The sequence below is a fragment of the Pseudochaenichthys georgianus genome, chromosome 14 (genome assembly GCF_902827115.2).
Source record: "Pseudochaenichthys georgianus chromosome 14, fPseGeo1.2, whole genome shotgun sequence".
In the NCBI taxonomy this organism is placed as follows: Eukaryota; Metazoa; Chordata; class Actinopteri; order Perciformes; family Channichthyidae; genus Pseudochaenichthys; species Pseudochaenichthys georgianus.
The window spans coordinates 5,781,618-5,800,919 of NC_047516.1; the positions used below are offsets into that span (position 1 = coordinate 5,781,618).

Below are 19,302 nucleotides of genomic sequence, written 5' to 3' on the forward strand. Positions count from 1 at the left end.
GCTGGCCCTCTGTGAACGTAGAGAGGGACCAACAAGCTCTCCCGTCTTCACAGTAACTTGCAGAGACGGCATTTAACCCTTCACATTCCAACAGAAACTGAACCGGCAGATTCGAAGGATTTATTTCTTTGGAAATTTATTTTAAATACAATTAAATGAAGTCATTTTGGTAAAACTAATGAAAAATATAACTAAAAAAATATATTTTTTAAATGTTCTTTTTGAATATCTTAGGCCCTCAGAGAGGGCCTAGAGGGCCCTGACAACTTGCCACTGGCATAGAGTCTTTAGAGTGGTAGGAAAGAGAATATCTATTTTCCGTTAAAAGGTCTTGAATTGAAAGGCAACCAGTTTACTTGCATAGTAAACATGTTGCAGCCTCTGGAATAAAACGGACTGCCTCCATTATTTTGGGTTTGGCTCTCCTCCACAAACTACCTGGGGCTCCTCACACTTCCTCTTGCAGTGAAATCAAAGCTGCAGGTTTTCTGGCCGGCAGCAGCAGGGACAGTATTGGCTTTCAGACGGATGAAACCTCTCGAGGTGTGCTCGATTTATTGTTGGAGCCGTGTAAACACCCACTAACGTCGAGCATTAGCTGCTTGTGAGGGATCGAGTGCTATCATCACTTCCAGAGTGTAAACACACAGGAAACTGCATGTAAACCGAGCTGCAGATTAAATAAAGACAAACTCCACATGAGATTAATCTGAGCACATACGCCATTTTGGGGACAAAAAGGGGAAACTGCTCTCAGGAAAAGACTGCTGTAAATTGTGGAAAACCTATATTGATTTGGTTTATTAATGCTCAGTAAACCCAGGCATCAAATTAGATATGCATATACTTTACTTATACCAAATTGGGACATTGTTTTAGCAGCTTGTTAATCAATAAATCAATCAATCAATCAATCAATGTTTATTTATATAGCCCAATATCACAAATGTTACATTTGTCTCAGTGGTCTTCACAGTGTGTACAGAACATCAGTATGACAATATGACACCCTCTGTCCTTAGACCCTCACATCGTACAAGGAAAAACTTCCAAAGAAAACCCAGTTTAAAGGGAAAAATGGGAGAAACCTCAGGGAGAGCAACAGAGGAGGGATCCCTCTCCCAGGACGGACAGACGTGCAATAGATGCCGTGTGTAAATTGAAAAGATAATACATTTGCAACATAGGTAGTCCAAATGTTTGGAAATGCATGTGTGTATATAATAGGAAGATGAATCCACGAGGATATCCATCCAGGACCTATGATCCAGGACCACAGCCACGACTCAAGATCCAGCGCTCGCGATCCAGGTCACAGGACCGCAGGATCATCCATGACTCCGGATCCCAGCGTATATAGACACCAAAAAGAAAGACATTTGGGGAAGCTGGGTTAATCGGAACATGAGTGTACACGGGTACAGACAGAGAGAAGGAAGAAGTAAGATGTCCCCCGACAAACTAAGCCTATATCAGCAAAACTAGGGGCTGAATCTAATCAGCCCTAACTATAAGCTTTATCAAAAAGGAAGGTCTTAAGCACACTCTTAAAAACGGATAGGGTGTCTGCCGCCCGAACACAAACTGGAAGCTGATTCCACAAATGTGGAGCTTGATAAGAAAAGGCTCTGGCTCCCATTGTACTTTTAGAGATTCTAGGAACAACCAACAACCCTGCATTCTTGGAACGCAATGCCCTAGTAGGACAGTAGGGTATAATGTGTTCTTTAAGGTAAGATGGCGCCTGCCCATTAAGGGCTTTGTAGGCGAGAAGAAGAATTTTAAATTCTATCCTGTGTTCTATAGGGAGCCAGTGTAAGGCAGCCAGAACCGGAGTAATGTGGTCCCTTTTCCTAACTCTGGTTAGTACACGAGCTGCAGCATTTTGAATCAGCTGAAGCGACTTGACTGACTTCTTGGTACTCCCTGATAATAAAGAGTTACAATAATCCAGCCTAGAAGTAACAAATGCATGGACTAGTTTCTCTGCATCGTTTTGAGGCAAGATATGCCTGATCTTTGCAATGTTACGTAGATGGAAGTAGGCGGTCCTTGAAATTGATTTTATGTGGGCGTTAAAGGATAAATCCTGATCAAATATAACACCAAGATTCCTTACAGTCTCACTGGAGGCCAAATTAATGCCATCCATAGTTAGTATATCTTTAGATAATTTGTTTCGTAGATTCTTCGGGCCAAGTACAATAACTTCAGTTTTGGTCGTGTTTAACATCAAAAAGTTTAAGGTCATCCACGTTTTTAAGTCCTTAAGGCAGTCTTGAATTTTATTTAGATGATTAATTTCATCAGGCTTGATTGATAAATATAGTTGAGTATCATCCGCATAACAATGAAAGTTTACAGAATGATTCCTTATAGTATTGCCTAACGGAAGCCTATATAATGTGAACAAAATAGGTCCGAGCACTGAGCCCTGTGGCACTCCATAGCTAACTTTGGTTTGCGTGGAAGATTAATCGTTAACACGTACAAACTGAGAGCGTTCAGATAGATAGGACCTAAACCAGCCTAAAGCAGTTCCCTGTATGCCAACTAAGTGCTCTAGTCTTCTCAGGATATCATGGTCGATAGTATCAAATGCAGCACTGAGATCGAGCAAAACAAGAATAGAGACAAGTCCCTTGTCTGAGGCTATTAGAATATCATTTGTGACTTTAACCAGAGCTGTCTCTGTGCTATGATGTGTTCTAAAGCCAGACTGAAAATCTTCAAATAAATCATTGTTTTTTAAGTAATCACACAACTGTTTTGCGACCGCTTTCTCAAGAATTTTTGAGAGGAACGGAAGATTAGAAATAGGTCTATAGTTGGCTAAAACCTCTGGATCGAGGTTGTGCTTTTTAAGAAGCGGTTTTATCACTGCTACTTTGAATGATTGTGGAACATAGCCTGATAATAAAGACATATTCATAATATTTAATAAAGAAGTGCTAATTAATGGAAAAACTTCCTTCAACAGCTTAGTTGGAATTGGGTCTAACATGCACGTTGATGGTTTAGAAGAGAGAATCATTGAATGTAATTGTTCAAGGTTAATGGCTGAAAAGCATTCTAGTTTACTATCTAGTGTAATATTAGAACTTACGATTCCGTGAGCTGTTGATAACACTATACTGGTCAAAGGCAAGAGGTCATTAATTTTGTTTCTAAGAGTAACAATTTTATCGTTAAAAAAGCACATACAATCATTACTACTGAGTGCTATGGGAATAGAAGGCTCAATCGAGCTGTGGCTAGGCAATAAACAATATAAAATGTGCAGAATAAGTCATAATAGACCAAATTCATACTCAAACAAAATGTACTGACTTATAGTTGCAGCTTTCATGCATTTTTAAATGAAAAACAAACATTTTTCATGGATTTATCACCCGATACTGAAACATTTCCAACGTTCCCAGAGTGTAAAGGCCCTGACACACCAAGCCGATTTCGGCCGTCGTTAGATGTCTTGCCGTTGATGAGCGTCCTGTCGCCCTACTCAGATTGGTGTGTCCCGCACCGTCTTGTCTTTTCGGCCGTGCCGACACCTTCCGCTGCCGGCAAAAGTAATCACTCTGATTGGCTGTTCAGCTTAGCGAAACATTATTTGCCTGAATGGGAGTGGAGCATTACAGCACTTAAAGAGCCTGTGACAGCCTCCCAACAACTGTTGTGCAATGAAATATTGGGCTACTAGTCATCTCGAACCGTCATTTTAAAAAAGAAAAAGCGATACCGTTCCGATAAATATCAATAATTTCGAACATCGCGGGAAAATTCCTTTGACTCATTTTGAAGTTTTGGGGGAAGCCGGAAGTGACGTCAATGCGGGAACGCTTCGAGAGCCAAACACGGACAAAGTGTGTTGTCATGCGTAGAAATGGTGAATTACTGAGTTTAGACACGCTAATAACGTTTTAATGAAGTTGACTACAGTATATTAATATTTGTCAGTGCTTTCATGTCAATTCGGCGACATAAACATAAATGATCGTGGTGAAGATGATGATTACATTAGGATTACAAATCGGGAGTGAGAGCTACTGAATTTCCTCCCGTCGGATGTGATATAAAAACAAATCGATTATTTTTGTTGTTGTAAACTCACGATTAAACTACATGTATTAGTGCTTTCATGTCAATTAGGCGAACATATGATACATTAAATGATCGTGAGGATGATGATTAAAAATCGTTTGTTTGAGCCGGTCTGCATTTTCTGATGAGAAAACAAACCGATGCTTTTTGTAGTTGTAAGGCAAGGCAAGTTTATTTATATAGCACTTTTCAACACAAGGCAATTCAAAGTGCTTTATAAAAAATAGTACACCAACATGGATTAAACGTGTGTTTTTTTTACCACAATGTTGGGGAAATTAATGGATAAAATGCACGGATTATGATTATTATTATTATTATTCCCACTCCGATCGGGACACTAGGTCCACCTTTTCCCCGCAGCGAGGCTCCCACTGTTGACAGTTTACGTGGGCTGGGTGCAGTGGCGGACTGGCCATCGGGACGAATCCAGATGGGCCGGTACCGAAGTGGGCCGGTCAGATAAGTCACTAGCACATCCCCCACTCCCCCCATTGACAATTTACTAGCGGTACCGAAGTGGGCCGGTCGAGAGTCCCGGGCAGATTTTTAGTCCCAGTCCACCACTGGCTACATGACCGTATTATCGCCCATATTGACGCACCTAATTCCTAAACTTCTAACAGATACAACATAAACCGATCCTTCAGCTTCACATGAGCTCTCAGACACGTTCAAAAGTAAACTGTCTGAGCTTGCTGCTGTGTGCGCCATCTTGCGTTTACATGCAGAAGCTGGGATCCGGACGGTGCAGCTGGAGCGCTGTGCCCGCAATGACGTCACACATCATTTGGCGGGACTTGAAGAATCCCTGAGAAGATCCAGAAAATTGTCAACATTGAAGGGCAGATTAATGGTTATCAAAGTACAAATATCCAAAATCAGTTCAGTAACGGTTTTCAAGGGGACAATATGTACTCAAATTGATGGGTTTGGATGATGGGGGAAACTCGTGTCACAGGCTCTTTAAGTAAATGTACTTTGTTACTGTCCACATTACATTAAATTACACACAATTTGTTAGACGCTTTTATCCAAAGCGACTTACATAGATTCAGTACTGTGGACAATCCCCAGAGGAGCAATTTGGGGTGGAAGTGTCTTGCCCAGGGACACAACGACATGCTGACTGCAGTGGGACTCAAACTTGCTACCCCCTGGTTTGAAGTCCAGCACACTATCCACTGAGCCACAGCCGTCCACAATCTGCTTAGAAGTATTTTACTGTTGTAGCTGTTCAAGATGGTCATTTTAAAATGTTTTAAATATATACTGTTAGTAGTTAAACCAATAATAATGCTACGGCTGCAACTAACAGTTATGTAGGCTATTTTGTATTAACGCTGTGTGATTAAAAGAATAAATACAAATAGCAGGATAGGCACACATATTTGCTATATCTTGCCCCACTGAAAAGGCACTGCACCGATACTGTTGAAATATTGGCATAGTTCATCCCTGTGCTGCATGGATGTATAATAAGAACTGGATACAGCGTGGGAGGCTCATTGGCGCATGAAGACAAAATGGCCCAACTTTTGAGAGCGAAACGTCACGAAAGTATTCATATAATCATATAATCCGTTCTTATTGTGCATCCATGGGTAAAGGTAAAACTCATTTAGTACTGAACACGTCACATGAACGTGCCGGGGTGCGGTCCCGTGGGTTAGGTCCACGTTTATAATGCCGAGGAAAATAACTTTCAGAATAACGTTATTAGCACATATTACTGTTTCAGTACCTGTTAAAACACATTTTACAGAAATGTAAAGTAGTAAAACTAGCCTATTCTCGGAAGGAACTGTGTTATTATTCTGGGGGGGATTTTATATGTATTGTTTGTCAGGTGAGTCGGCTATAAAAGTGCAAGATAAAACACGTTAAGTTCAGTAAAGAGGTGCCATAAATGGTTTTATGCTGTTCAAAGTGCTTCATAGATGATTGACAAGCTGAAATAAGTCAATAGGTGTAAGCTGTGAAAAACAACAGAAAATTCTTAAAATGTTAGACCAATGAACAAAAAAACAATACAAATGCTAAAAGAATGTTTAAAAACTGCAATGACAGTAATAATAAAGCAGCTTAAGATAAGAAAACAAGATAAATGAACTAAAATGAAACTTAACTTAAATATAATTTGCACAAATTAAGTAATATTAAAATAAAAAATGCAATTTGAATTCAAACAAAGTAATAACATGATAGAATAACATTTTACAACTTAAATAAGGTAAAAAATGCTTTTAATCATTTTTTTTTTTTTTTAAGATTTCAACAAGATTCAGCTGCTCTGATCCTCTGATGCTCTTTCAGCAGCTTGGAGCAAAATAGCTAAACGCTGACTCATGAAGTATAATTAATGCGTGTTGAACTCTGTTACCTAATGGCGCTTTTCCACTTCAGCACGTAGCACGGTTTAAGCGGGCCGGGGCAAACCAGCCCGTTTTTTTTTTTGCTTCTCCACCAGGGGTAGTTCCGGCTCAGGGCTACTTTTTCACCTTTTTTCTGGCCCTCCAAAATCGAGGTTCTTACCGGGCCAACGACCGGGCTGAATATGCTAAACTAGTGACGTAAACACTATCGACTGCTGAATGGTCAGAGAGAATCGCTGGCAAGGGGGCTACAACTACAACAACATGAACATATATTACCTTGATTTAATTGTAATACACGTTTCAAAATGATGCCAAAGTAACTACATGCTGATACCGGTCTGCAGACAAGACAGCAGGCGAAAAACCTTTTAAAATCGATCAGGCTAAGCTAATGTTAAGCTAATGTTGTGTATGCTACGTCCACACTCACAACAACGGCCTACAGACATAAATAAACCAGCGACTGTATTCGCCATGACACAGACAGTCTGTGGTTTGTACTTGTTTAACTTGTGTCTAGTTTCTGAACAGATATGAGGAGCTGAGTGCTAACAGCTAACGGCTGATGGTTTTGTGGTTCACATTGAAGATGACGCTCCGCCCGTCGAACAGCCGATCGCCCCGCCTACACTGCGTTACTATAGTAACCACCCCAGTCACTAAACTGTAATGGAAACGCAAAGTGAGCCTGGCCTACCAAGGCCAAACTAAGCTGTGCTAAGCCGTGCTAGGTCCTGTAGTGGAAAACCGCCATTAGTGATTGACATTATGATACTAGAACAATGAGGATATTTTATAAAATGTAATTAAAAGTAAGAGATCATTAGAAAGTACAGAAGGCTATAACATCTGGACCGTGTTGAAGTTAAAATACTTTATGAAGCAAGAACGCCAAACATTTTCACATAGAAACAACAAGATTGTTATTTATTTAAAATGTTGGACTACTGACCAGACTAAACTAGAAATGTGAACACATTGTATTTCTTGGAAATGGTGATGGAAATATCACAGTAGTTTTATTGACTTAGTCATTAAAAATGCATCAACTGATCTACTTCTACTGCAGCCCTACTTAGAAGCTCATACATCATAATGTACAGCCGCTGCTTAAGACAACTCCTCCCCATGACAAAGCACTGAGCAGCTGTTTATTAGATCTATTATATATAGAGGTTATCTCTGCAGTAAGTAATGCAGTCCATCTTAATGCAAACTCAATACTTCCTGTATGAAGCTGCTTCAAAGCAAAAGCTTCCCACCAAAGAAGAAAAGGGGGGGGGGGGGGGTTAGTACTTTTTACTTTGAAGCTTTACAGGAAGTGGTTAGTTTGTGCAATCGTGTGCAAATGAGCAGTGGTAGGTACCCAAGTTCAACTTTGAAATACTTGTACTTATTTAAATGTAATGCTATACCTTTTACTTTTACTCCATTACATTTAAAGAGGAAATAAGGTATGTTATACTCCAAAACACATGATAAGCTTTTAAGATATGCATCTCTAAAATTAAACTAGTGGACTAACTGTTTATGGTACCACAAAGTAAAATTATACAATATATTACAAACAGTTATTGTGTGTATCAGAACTGTGTTTGTCTAAAAGGCAGCTTGATGCAACAATATTAAAAATCGAATAATGTCATTTTTCTGCAGTTTGCTGTTCTGTACTTTTACTTAAAAATGTAGGACTTTTACATGTAATGAAGTATTTTGACGTTGATATATTGCTACTCTACTTAAGTAAAGGATACGAGTACTTCTTCCACCTCTGCTGGTAACTGTAATCCAGTAATTTCATATGGTTCTGAAGTGGGCCTTTTAAGCATAACGGGTATAATTTGATGCCAATACTTGTGTACTTTTGTAAGATTTTGATAGCAGGATTTTTACTTGACTTTACCATATGTCTAAAACAAGTTTGTTTTTACTAAACACTGACTGATATATGTTTAACATGGATATACACAAATCTAGGAAACAGGGCCGAGATGACACAGGTAATTTGAAACGTTATGTGAAAATGTTTCCTGCCCTCTGAGATCTGACCTGAGAGGGAAAGGTCTCATGACTTTCTGCCATAGTGTGCACATTACCAGCTCACTGCAACAGTTTAACCCTCGAGTCGCTTCAAAACTAAAGTTGCTTTGAAAATGAAAGTTATTTGAATCTTTTAATCAGTCCTGATCACCAAATAATTTACAATTTTCAGATTTGTAATGCTTACTTTAACACGCTAGTGGGATTAATTGTTCACAGTCTGGGATATGTCAATGCTTAAAGCTGACTGAATTGGCTGAGTTGTTAGTTTTATGTGAATGAAATAGTGAAGAAGAAGCCTTCATCACAGTTGGCATAGGGGCATGGTAAAAGACACACTGAGGGAAACACATTAATAACTTAGCTGGACATTGATAAAATAAAACCCAAGTCATTGTTTGTTCAAAACAGATTTATTGGAAGTCATATACAAGTAACCTGCTTACCCTCTCCTTCAAGGTAGTGAAGTCCAAACAGAGCAACAGAAAGAAGCAGCCTTAAGTTTCATTACATTTTCATTTCAAACCTTTATTTAACGAGATTGGTCCCATTGAGATCATAGATCTCTTTTTCAAGGGAGACCTGCAGCATATAGGTTCCACATGAAACATAAAACAATAAAGGACATCATACATTATATTTACAGGATACATAGTTATAGACATTTACAAGTGCCCATTGTATCGGCAAGCATTTCATTTACCCTAGCTTTAAAAACATGCAGAGGAACGAGATTGCTCAGTTTCAATTCTTGCTGAAGATTGTTCCAAGCAAGTGGAGCTGCACGCATAAAAGCTGTCTTACCTAAGACCGTCCTTGCTCTTGGCACAAGTAAGTAGAGGCTCAATCAGTGAAAACACCTGTGCTCAATTGGACTATACCATGTAGTGCATGGGCACGGGTGGCAATTTTCTTGCAAGTATAAATGTTATTGTTTAAAGCTTCTGTGGTCAGAAAGATAGAATATGTTGACCTATTTGATCTGTTGTGGTTGGGTAATTTGCCTTGCATTGTGAATGTGTTTGTAGATAAGAATGACATTGGTTAGGGGTATACATAGTGGATTGTCCTATGGGGAGGGGCTTAACATGTATAAACCCCTGGCCACAAGTGTTTTAGGGGGGGCTTTAGTTTTCCTTATGTAAATCCTTGTTACTTTGTGTTTTTCAGCATTGTTGGCTGTTAATAAAAGCACAGAAACAGAAATTTCAACTCCACCTCGAGCGATAGAACTATTAACAAAGCACTTATATACTAATAAAGGACTGGCTTACCTAAAGCCAGTTGAGTAGCACTTGAAATGTTTTTGCTCTATGAAGCCTGATGTACTTATATGATTCTGTTTTTCTTCAAGTTTGTATTTTGTTGGTCGAACGCACTTATTGTAAGTCGCTTTGGATAAAAGCGTCAGCTAAATGCAATGTAATGTAAAAAACACATGTAGCTCCATATGGCAAAATCACTGGAGAAAAATGATTAAAAAAAAAAAAAAAAAAATGTAATTGGGAAATGTTTCTGCTTATGGGTCTGTGAGTTATTGTAAGGGAACAAATGTAGCCTTTTGATAACGACATAGACTTTACAATGTAATCATTAAACAAAGTGCATAGATGCATAAACAAAATGTTATTTCAACATGTATATAATTTAGACCGGCATGCACAAGAGGAAACAACTCGGATTAACATCACAGTTACAGTTTAGATACACAGATTTTATGACTTTCCGGAAATCGGGTGGCTTTCACTGAGTTGCAAGTGAAAGTAAAAGTTAACAGCAGAATCACTTCTCTGAATCCACCCTTTTTTAATCTAATCTAACACAAGCGTGAAACACAGGCTCAAAATCAATTTAACAGGAAGTGCCACTACTGTGCTGTACTGCTTTATATTTGATTTCTGTTGAGTCTTCATAAATGAAACGGATTTAATTTGAAAAGAGTTGAGACACAGATGATTAATCCACACAAGTTTATACATGTCATAAATTCTTCATAATAATGACTTTGATCATTGGGTAAACAATGGTAGCCATTTTATAAGAGCAGATGTCATTACATTTGCAATTAAAAGATGCCCCTTCTTAAGCTTCATGTGATATCTGAATTTATTTTGAGTCACTATCAGGGGCTGCAGATAATCCTGTGCCATCAGTCAGAGGAGGTCATTTTAAATATTTAATCTCAAAGTTGTTTACCTTCTACTTCTATATTTTAATACGGTCACTTTTGTGTTATTAGTAGGGGTGTAACGGTTCACAGAATTCACGGTTCGGTACGCACCTCGGTTTGGGGGTCACGGTTCGGTACGGGTTCGGTACAACAAGAAAAAGCAAAACAAAGTCTCAAATGCATAATTCCAGGTTTGTTATTTTTTTTGCAAGTTTCAGTATACAGATAAGTTTCATGATTTAACATGTTTGGGGCGTGTTACCATTAGCATACCGCACCGCTGTACAACGCCGGTATATATTTTTTAAATCCTCTGGAGCAGAGAGAGGAGCTGTGGGTTATTGATTAATGCATCAGTGTTTCTTAGGGTCAAAAACTTTCATAAAAACATTCATCTGTTTATAGCCTATTTATAATTCTATTTATAATAATTCCATGTATAATTATTCTCACTATGTAGACTCCTGCACTGCTTTTTTGCACTTCTGGTCAGATGCCTAAACTTACATTTCGTCACTACGTGATGACAATAAAGTTGAATCTGAATCTGAAAAACACTAAACTCACAACTTAAAATGAAAGCGTTTAGTTTATTTAATAAAAGAGCACATGTTCAAAGTGACAGTAGATATAGATTAGTTGCAATTTTGGTGATATATAAAAAAACACCTTGAATATCTGGGGGGGGGCTCCGTTGGCGGGGCACAGCACCCCTTCAAGACAATGGTAGGGGACACACTGCTCTTTTTACTTTAATCTGGGCAGTATTTTTGCCGTCTTAATGCCGTAAATTTCCTCCGTTGACAGACAAGTAAAGAAATTCTTATTCTGATTTGTAATTTGAATAAATGAAATCCATTAATTGGCTAGCACACAGAACTTCAGCAAGTGTTATCAGCAGTCATGGTCCTCTTTGTTTTGGCAACATTATGGAGGCCTAGATTTGTAAAATCTCGTCTCTAAATTATTTTCTTTTTTTCAGTTTTGAGATTCCACTCGGCTGCAGATGTTGTTTCTGTCTTCAACATTTATGGCAGCAACCTTCTGGTGTGCGATTGTGCTGCAGAGCTTATTAAATGCCAAACTCAAGTTGTGAAAATGCCATGGGTGCCTGTCAGGCTTGGAATTTCGTCATTTTAGGGGCAAGGCCATTTGGCCTTCCCGGTCACATTTATTTCAAGGACACGAAGGCCACATGACAGGGCACAAAGGCCGTTTGGTTAAATTACGCTGGTTTTACTGGTTGTACTTTTAAAATGTATTCAGTTACAGAATACATGCTCTAAAATGTCATTTGTAACATATTCCGTTACATTACTCCATCTAATTACCGTATTCTAAATACTTGGATTACATCAGCGCTGTTTTACATTTGATCAAGTGTGAATCAAGCTGCTATTTCAGAGTTTGAATCACCCACATGATGCCAGCAAAAACCCACAACTTAACTATAGGATAAACTGAAACATTATGCATCATCTCACAGAAATGTCAGAATTTTAGTTCAAAAAGCCCAGAAAATCATATGAGAAGGATTCCAAAAGTAACGCCAACAATTCCTTCAAAGAGAGGCGTATCCTCCTAACTAGTGATGATAGCTCACCAGCTATCGCTAGTCAATCAACATGACGGAAAAGTGTAGCACTAACGTAAAAGCCAGTCGTTTTACAAATGGCTGAATGAATAGCAATAGTGTTTCTTAAACGTATACGTTAAGTTCAGCCATAAACCACATAAGTCAGTCATGTATTATATCAAAACCGCTTAGCAAGAAAAATACTAGATTCAAAGGTGACAGCTATCTGCTAGCTTGTAGAAGCAACACTAGATGTAGACCCCTTGAAGGGAAGACGTTAGCGCTATCCAAACTAGCTAGCTAGCTATCGCTAGTTTTCATGACAAAATGTACTAACGAGTCGATTTTAAATAGGCTAATACAATGGTAATTACCTATTAATACTTTCTATAAACTCGTAAATGTTAAGTCCTTTCAAATACTACCACATCATATCAAAACAGCTTGGTCCGCTTGCTTACCTGTGCTTCTCTTGCTCCCGCGGCTGAGGAGGAGGCTGTCGGGCACCTACAGGCATGTCTGACGGAACAATAACAGCGGGACTGCGCGCACTAATATGACTTCACTCGCGTTGTTTACACGGCATGTCTGACAGAACAATCACAGCAGAGCAATTGCTCTGATCCACAGGCACGGGACTATACTACTGCGCGCACTAGTCTAACTTCACTGGCGTTATTTACACTGGAATTTTTGACAGGGGCACAAAGGCCACTTTGGCCGTGAATAGCATTTTTTTTCACAGGGCACCACGGCCAAAGGGCAGGGCCATGGCCGTCGTGGCCGTCGTGAAATTCCCACCCTGGTGCCTGTAGAGCTGCACAGTTGACTCTTCCTCATCATCATTTGCTCTTCCTCTCCAGTGGTTGGGTGCCCCCTCCTGCCAGCGAGGCAGCTACGCCTTCTACAAGTCGGTGAGCAGCAGACCTCAGCCCGACGGACCGGCACAGGTGTGGAAGCTCGGCGAGTTTTACTTCATCCGATGTGGACCGCTGGATCCCGTGTGCATCGCTGAGGTGAGATCACCTGCTCAAACGTGCCACGTTACTAATAAGCCCACAAAGAGTTGACTCTGCTGCTCCCCTCCGAGTTTAGGAGGTCTTTCTTAGCCTATTTCAGATCTTTGTTTTCTGTCTTCCGATCTGCAAACCTTACCTTGCTTTGGTTCACTCTCACCGCTCTCATGAGTGATTTTTGCCACTGTACACTTCCTATATCTCCATCCTTTACTATGGACTAGCTGTTGAACATAATGGTGCATTTAACAGCTAAAAAGACAGATAGTGTCTTCAGGAGTTGGATGAAACCAAAAACAGAGCTAAAACAGAGTTCAAATCGGACTTTGGCTGGACAAAAACACTTCTTTCCAAAAGGTGAGGTTGCTTTTGCCGTGGTGGTTTTGTGAACAGGCAGCTATTGTTAACACATTAGCCATTATGTACTTTATCAGGAGAATATTTGTCAGATACGTGGTTTTTAGATTGCTAGTTTTTTGCTGTTTTAAAGTAATGGTTATCAGTCACTTGCGATTGCGGCCCAGAAAACCTGTATGCTTCTTTGATAAATGCTCGTGGATCATTTCATTGAGGAGTCCAACCAGTTATGTTTGGTTGTGTGGTATCCGGACCTTGGCTGATTTTAAATTGGACAGTTAGAGCATTTTGAATGTTAGCTGCGTAGTCACAATGTGGAGTAAAGACATGGCTTCAGACTGTCGGCACTTTATAGTTGGAGTACTTTTTCCCCTCTGTAATTATTTTAGAGCTGAAAAGTCGACTATCCAATTAGTCTATTTACCATTTCAGTTTTCTTTTTGTTTTGTTCTTAGCAAAAATGCTAAACATACCTGATTCCAGCCTCTAAAATGTGAGTATTCATTGCTTTATCCTGTTCTGTGTGATCGTAAAGTGAATATATTTAGGTTTAAAGCCCCCATGTCATGCTTCTCCGGTTATCACCCGTCCCCTTGTGTGTTATGAAGGTTTTTATGCATGTAAACGGTCTGCAGAGTCAAAACCCTCAAAGTACACCCTGTAGCGAGTAAAACTCTAACACAGAGAAGAACTCCCCGAAACGTCGTCATCCATTTGATTCTTCCGGGGACATCAGGGCGTCATGTTGTAACCGGAACGAAATGGACCAATCCGTGGAGCCGTTACGTTAAGCCCCCGCTGATTGGTCCAAATTGACCAATCCACGGACTTCCTCACTCACTCAGTGCAGGCAGCTCAGCTGATTTCTCCTCCGGGCTGCTGCTGATAACAGACAGTTGGGATCGCGGTGAAATCCTCTCTGCAGACCCATTCTCACAGCGTTTATCAACCTTATCCACACTTATTGTTTTTACTTCGGCTGAGACTTTGTGTGTGCTCAGGGTGAGTTTGGCTGTGTTTCGCTGTGTATCGCTAAACAAGGATATCACACCTCCACGGAGCTCAGCGCGATTCACAACGTGAAACAATCGGACGTTGTGAATCACCCCAAGCACACACAAAGTCACAGCCGAAGTAAAAGCAATAAGTGTGGCTTGATATTGAGAAGAAGAAGGTTGATAAACGCTGTGAGAATGGGTCTGCAGAGAGAATTTCGCCGCGATCGCAACTGTCTGTTATCAGCAGCAGCCCGGAGGAGACATCAGCTGAGCTGCGTGTGTGTGTGAGGAAGTCTGCGGATTGGTCAATCGGAGCACACTGGGCTCACAGGGAGGGGGGCAAGAGCTCCAACGAGCCGTTTAGTGGAGAGAGTGAATACACGTAGTTTACAGAGATGCTGTATGCGAAACAATGTGAGTTTCGAAAATTGCACAGTATTTTTCTATTGTAATATCCCTCAATGGTATTATGATCAGTAGAAAGGACCATGACATGTGACCTTTAAGACAAAACGGGCAGTATGAAACCGTCATCATTGGCTTGTAGAAATCGTAGTTTTTTCTTACAGTTTTCCAAACATTTACTAATTATTAAGGGGAATAAACAAATCGATAGATTATAAAACATGTCTTAAGATGTACCCCTAGTATTGTTGTTTTATGTCGATGTTGATTTATTTTATTAATTCTATTACTCCTTTGAATGATAGTCTTATAAGTTGTGGTAAAGAAAGGGCATATTAGTATTAAAACGATTGAATTGAAGCGGCAGACACAGAGATACCCTGACTTGAATTCCCAAGCTCCATAAACATCGGATACTACACTTCCAATAATGCATCTTGATAGTGTCTTTAGTTAGATGCTTTTCCGAGAGCAGCAATACATCACAGCTTGGCGAAATGATGGCCCGCCCACTTTCCGCTGAATTCAAAGAATAGGCGCCGATCGGAAGACATTTTTTATCATGTCTTAAGTTGCACGTCAAACAAATATCCAAAGTTGCGATGTTCTTAAATGTTCTTAACTCTTATTTAAAAAAAAAAAAGGACAATTAAGAAAACAACGGAGATCTTCGGTATTCTTAATTTGTTCATCTGATAGGCGAAAATCTCAGAATCTGTATTTACTGCCAATCAAATGACAGCGAATGTTTTCACCCAAAAAAGGGCGAGGCATGACTTGGAGGGACCTGGATGAGTTGATCTACAGTGTCATTATTCTAGTGTTTTTCACACGAGTAGTACCACCCATGACATATTAGTTGATCTTAAATGCACATTTTGTTCATGTAACCCACGCTATAACAGAACCCTAAATGGGTCACGCTGCTGCTCTCCTGCCTGCTCACACTGCGCTATAGAAGAATAATAGTATGTTTTATTGAGTCTGCATCCCACGGCAAGGCTACATATAGTCAATTTAGGTCACAAGCTGTTAATGAGACGGCTTTCAGGTTAGTAGTATTGGAATTTTGATTTTTTTTTTTTTATCAAATGTAAAACCTATCTTTTTAATTTGGGTATTTCAGTGGTATTATTGTTGTTTGAGTGTTTTATGGTTTTGTGATCCAAGTCGCTCCGTTTTGCTTTGATAACTTGTATGTATTTTACTCCTTATTTTGTACACATTTTTATTGATTTAATGTATTGTTATCTTGCTTTGGAAAGCACTTTGGGCTGCATCTTGCATGAAAGGTACTAAAAACAGTTATTAGTGACTGTGAATATCTTTGTTTAAATGCCTGAATCAAATGCTTTCAGTAAATAAGAGTAAAAGTTAAAACAAGCACACAGACCCTTTTAATAAATATATTATTTATGATGCTCCTCTCTTATGCAACATATTAGTATTATGAAATAGGAAACACGGTGTAAGAAATAGTTTTGTTGAGATCAATCTAAAGGATACAGCTATGTAATGAATCCTAAATATTTAAGTATAAACAATGCAATCATTTAAAGAAATATCTTATATTTAATAAAACGTTAGAAGAACAATTTTGATAGAGCTACTTTTATGATTCCAGGGAATTTTTATTTCCTAATGCACATTTGCGTATTTCACAGCTCTTGATTTCCATCTCTTATATTCCAATGATATTTCCCTGAAGATTGGCCCTCAGTTAATGCCAGGGATCACGTTGCTCCCTTTGTATTTCATTCTTTTTTGAACTTGTGAGTCATTTATATTAACATTTATTTATTTATATATTTATTTCCTTATTTATTTATTCGTGGATATATTTCATAACCATATTTATTCCGTATCCACTTATTTATTTATACAATGAATATTGAATGAAATGGCTTTCAGTGTGTTCCTCAAAGTATAAATCCTCTTTCTCTGCTCGTCATAAGATTTAAATATTTTTCTCAAATTTGATTGTATTGGAAAGAAAATGCAGTGTTTTATCCAAAGTACGAGACTCTGGGTGAGCATGGTTAATGAATAAAATCGAAAAAAACCTCGTGATTCATCCAAGAAACATGTCTGACCTCAAAACCTGTACAATCTGTTCCCCTCGGTTCAGATCACACTCGCATAACGTTGTCTTTTTCCTCTCCACCCTTCAGCGTTTTCAGGCTCAATCTGACGTCGTAGATTTTCTGTTTTTGGCCGAATATTTGTCTTTCTGTCGGACACTTCCTGTTTTTCTTTCCTGTTTCCTCATCCCTTATCCTGATTTATACTTAGACCACAATGTTATTTTCAATCTTCAATATTCAGCCCTAATGAGTATCATATTTCTCTTTTGTCCTTGATCGGATTGTGTTTCATCTTTTATGTTTTTAGCAACGTTAGCTGTGTTGGTTTCTCAGTCTAGAACAAAATAGGCCTCAAGGGCAACCATAAAATGAACTTTGACCAAAAATAATGATGATGATGATGATGATAATTGTAGTAATTATAAAAAACAATATTAATTACAATATTAAACCACTTAAGTCCATGCCAAAGCCCATGATTAAATGCATTATGCTAACATGGCTGTAGACTTTAATCTTAAATCTGAGAAACTTTGCATATCTCACTCCCTGACATATTGTTCAAGGTTACTGACATTGTAATATAGTACATATAATATTTCCTGGAAATTATACTTTTGTAGTACTGCCTGAAATGGCATCACAAATTCTAAAGTACCCAAACAATCAAACATTTTCATATTCATGTATTTAGTTATCAGAGAAATAAAACAAAATATGTTGTAATGATAGTTTTGGTTTTCTCCACTGTAAATTGCACATTTTTGGCAAAATAATAATAATAATTTCAGGATGCCACCTTTGGCTTTGTATGCACAATTTTCATTATAAAGTTGGGGCTGTTTAGTTTTAGTGTCATTGCAGAAACACAAAAATCAAGCGTCACATAATATCCAAAGTACCCAGCGCCAACATTTGGGTTACTCTTTATCTATTAACCCAGCCCGACATGATACAAAAATGTGGTCTGTTAAGTGTAACTTATTTTTTTTCTGTGTTTAATAATGTACTTTATCAGCTTGAAGGTTCCAGGTTGATCTCTGTTCAAAGTACTTCAAACACTAAATAAATTACTTTTACTGCTTTTCTGAAAACTCAAGTCATGGATATCAGTCGTCCAAGGTTCGCGGACGTCAGTGTGTAAATGTTGCGGTTGTTCTTCTTCGTGTGCAGGTGACTCTGCTGTGGGAGGACCAGACACGGCGCCACCTGCTGGCCAGCGCCAGACTCTACTTCCTGCCCGAGGACACGCCGAAGGGCCGCACCAGGGAGCATGGAGAGGTGGGTCAAAGGTCACGGGATGTCCATCTATTTCTTCATGAGGATTTTTCCATCACGTCTCCTTCCTCTTGTTCCTATCATCTGTAGTACTCTGTTTGTAGCTTTATTGTAAACTCCTGATTTTATTTCAATAAAAAATAACGTCTATAACTATTATCACTTCTAATCAACAACACTTGGTTTGCCTCTCATAAACCCCACAAGAACTAAAACATTTAATATAAGGATATGACGATCTGGAAATAGGATAAAATATTCTGTTGTTACTTCTAATTGAAGACTTTAGCTTTCTGTTTTTGATTTCAAGACTGCATTGCTAAATTAAGTCATAAATTAATAAAAAATACAATTATCTTAAAGGCAAGGCATTTACTAAATATATAGATTTGTGTACCCCCCAAAAACTGGATCCACAGTTACATGTTTACATTTTATGTAATAAAACTTTAAATGTAACTTTATTTTATTTTAATTACCATTTATAATCAACAACGCCAAGTTTATCACACATATAACCACAGGAACAAAAACACTTCCTTATATGGTCATATCCACCGCAGGATATGACGCACTGGAACAAGATTAAAGGTGATGTAGTTACTGATCATTTAAGACTTTGGCTTTCCATTTTTTTTTATTTGGTCTGCACCATTTAGATTAGAAACAAACATGTCTCCGTTTTAGCTTGTAAGTAAGACTTATTTTAATTTATCATTATTAGGGCTGTCAAGTTAACACGTTAATAACGCGTTAACGCAAACAAAAATTAACGCCACTAATTATTTTAACGCGATTAACGCATGTGTATTTTTTTTCCTCGGCCGCCCTGTAGTTTCAGAGCGCATCGAGTTTAAAATACCATCTACAAGCTGATGCTGACAGCCCCACTCCTGCTG

At 38.7% G+C, this 19,302-nt stretch overlaps 1 protein-coding gene across 1 annotated transcript in view; it reads left to right on the top strand.

The window, feature by feature from the left end:
• The window catches only part of LOC117458475 (uncharacterized), a 51,715-nt gene that overhangs the window by 10,419 nt on the left and 21,994 nt on the right, over positions 1-19,302 (top strand). Inside the window, exons 2-3 of the mRNA XM_034098976.2 lie at positions 13,129-13,281; positions 18,299-18,406. Coding sequence (XP_033954867.1) covers positions 13,129-13,281; positions 18,299-18,406 — 261 coding nt within the window. The remainder of the gene's footprint in view (positions 1-13,128; positions 13,282-18,298; positions 18,407-19,302) is intronic.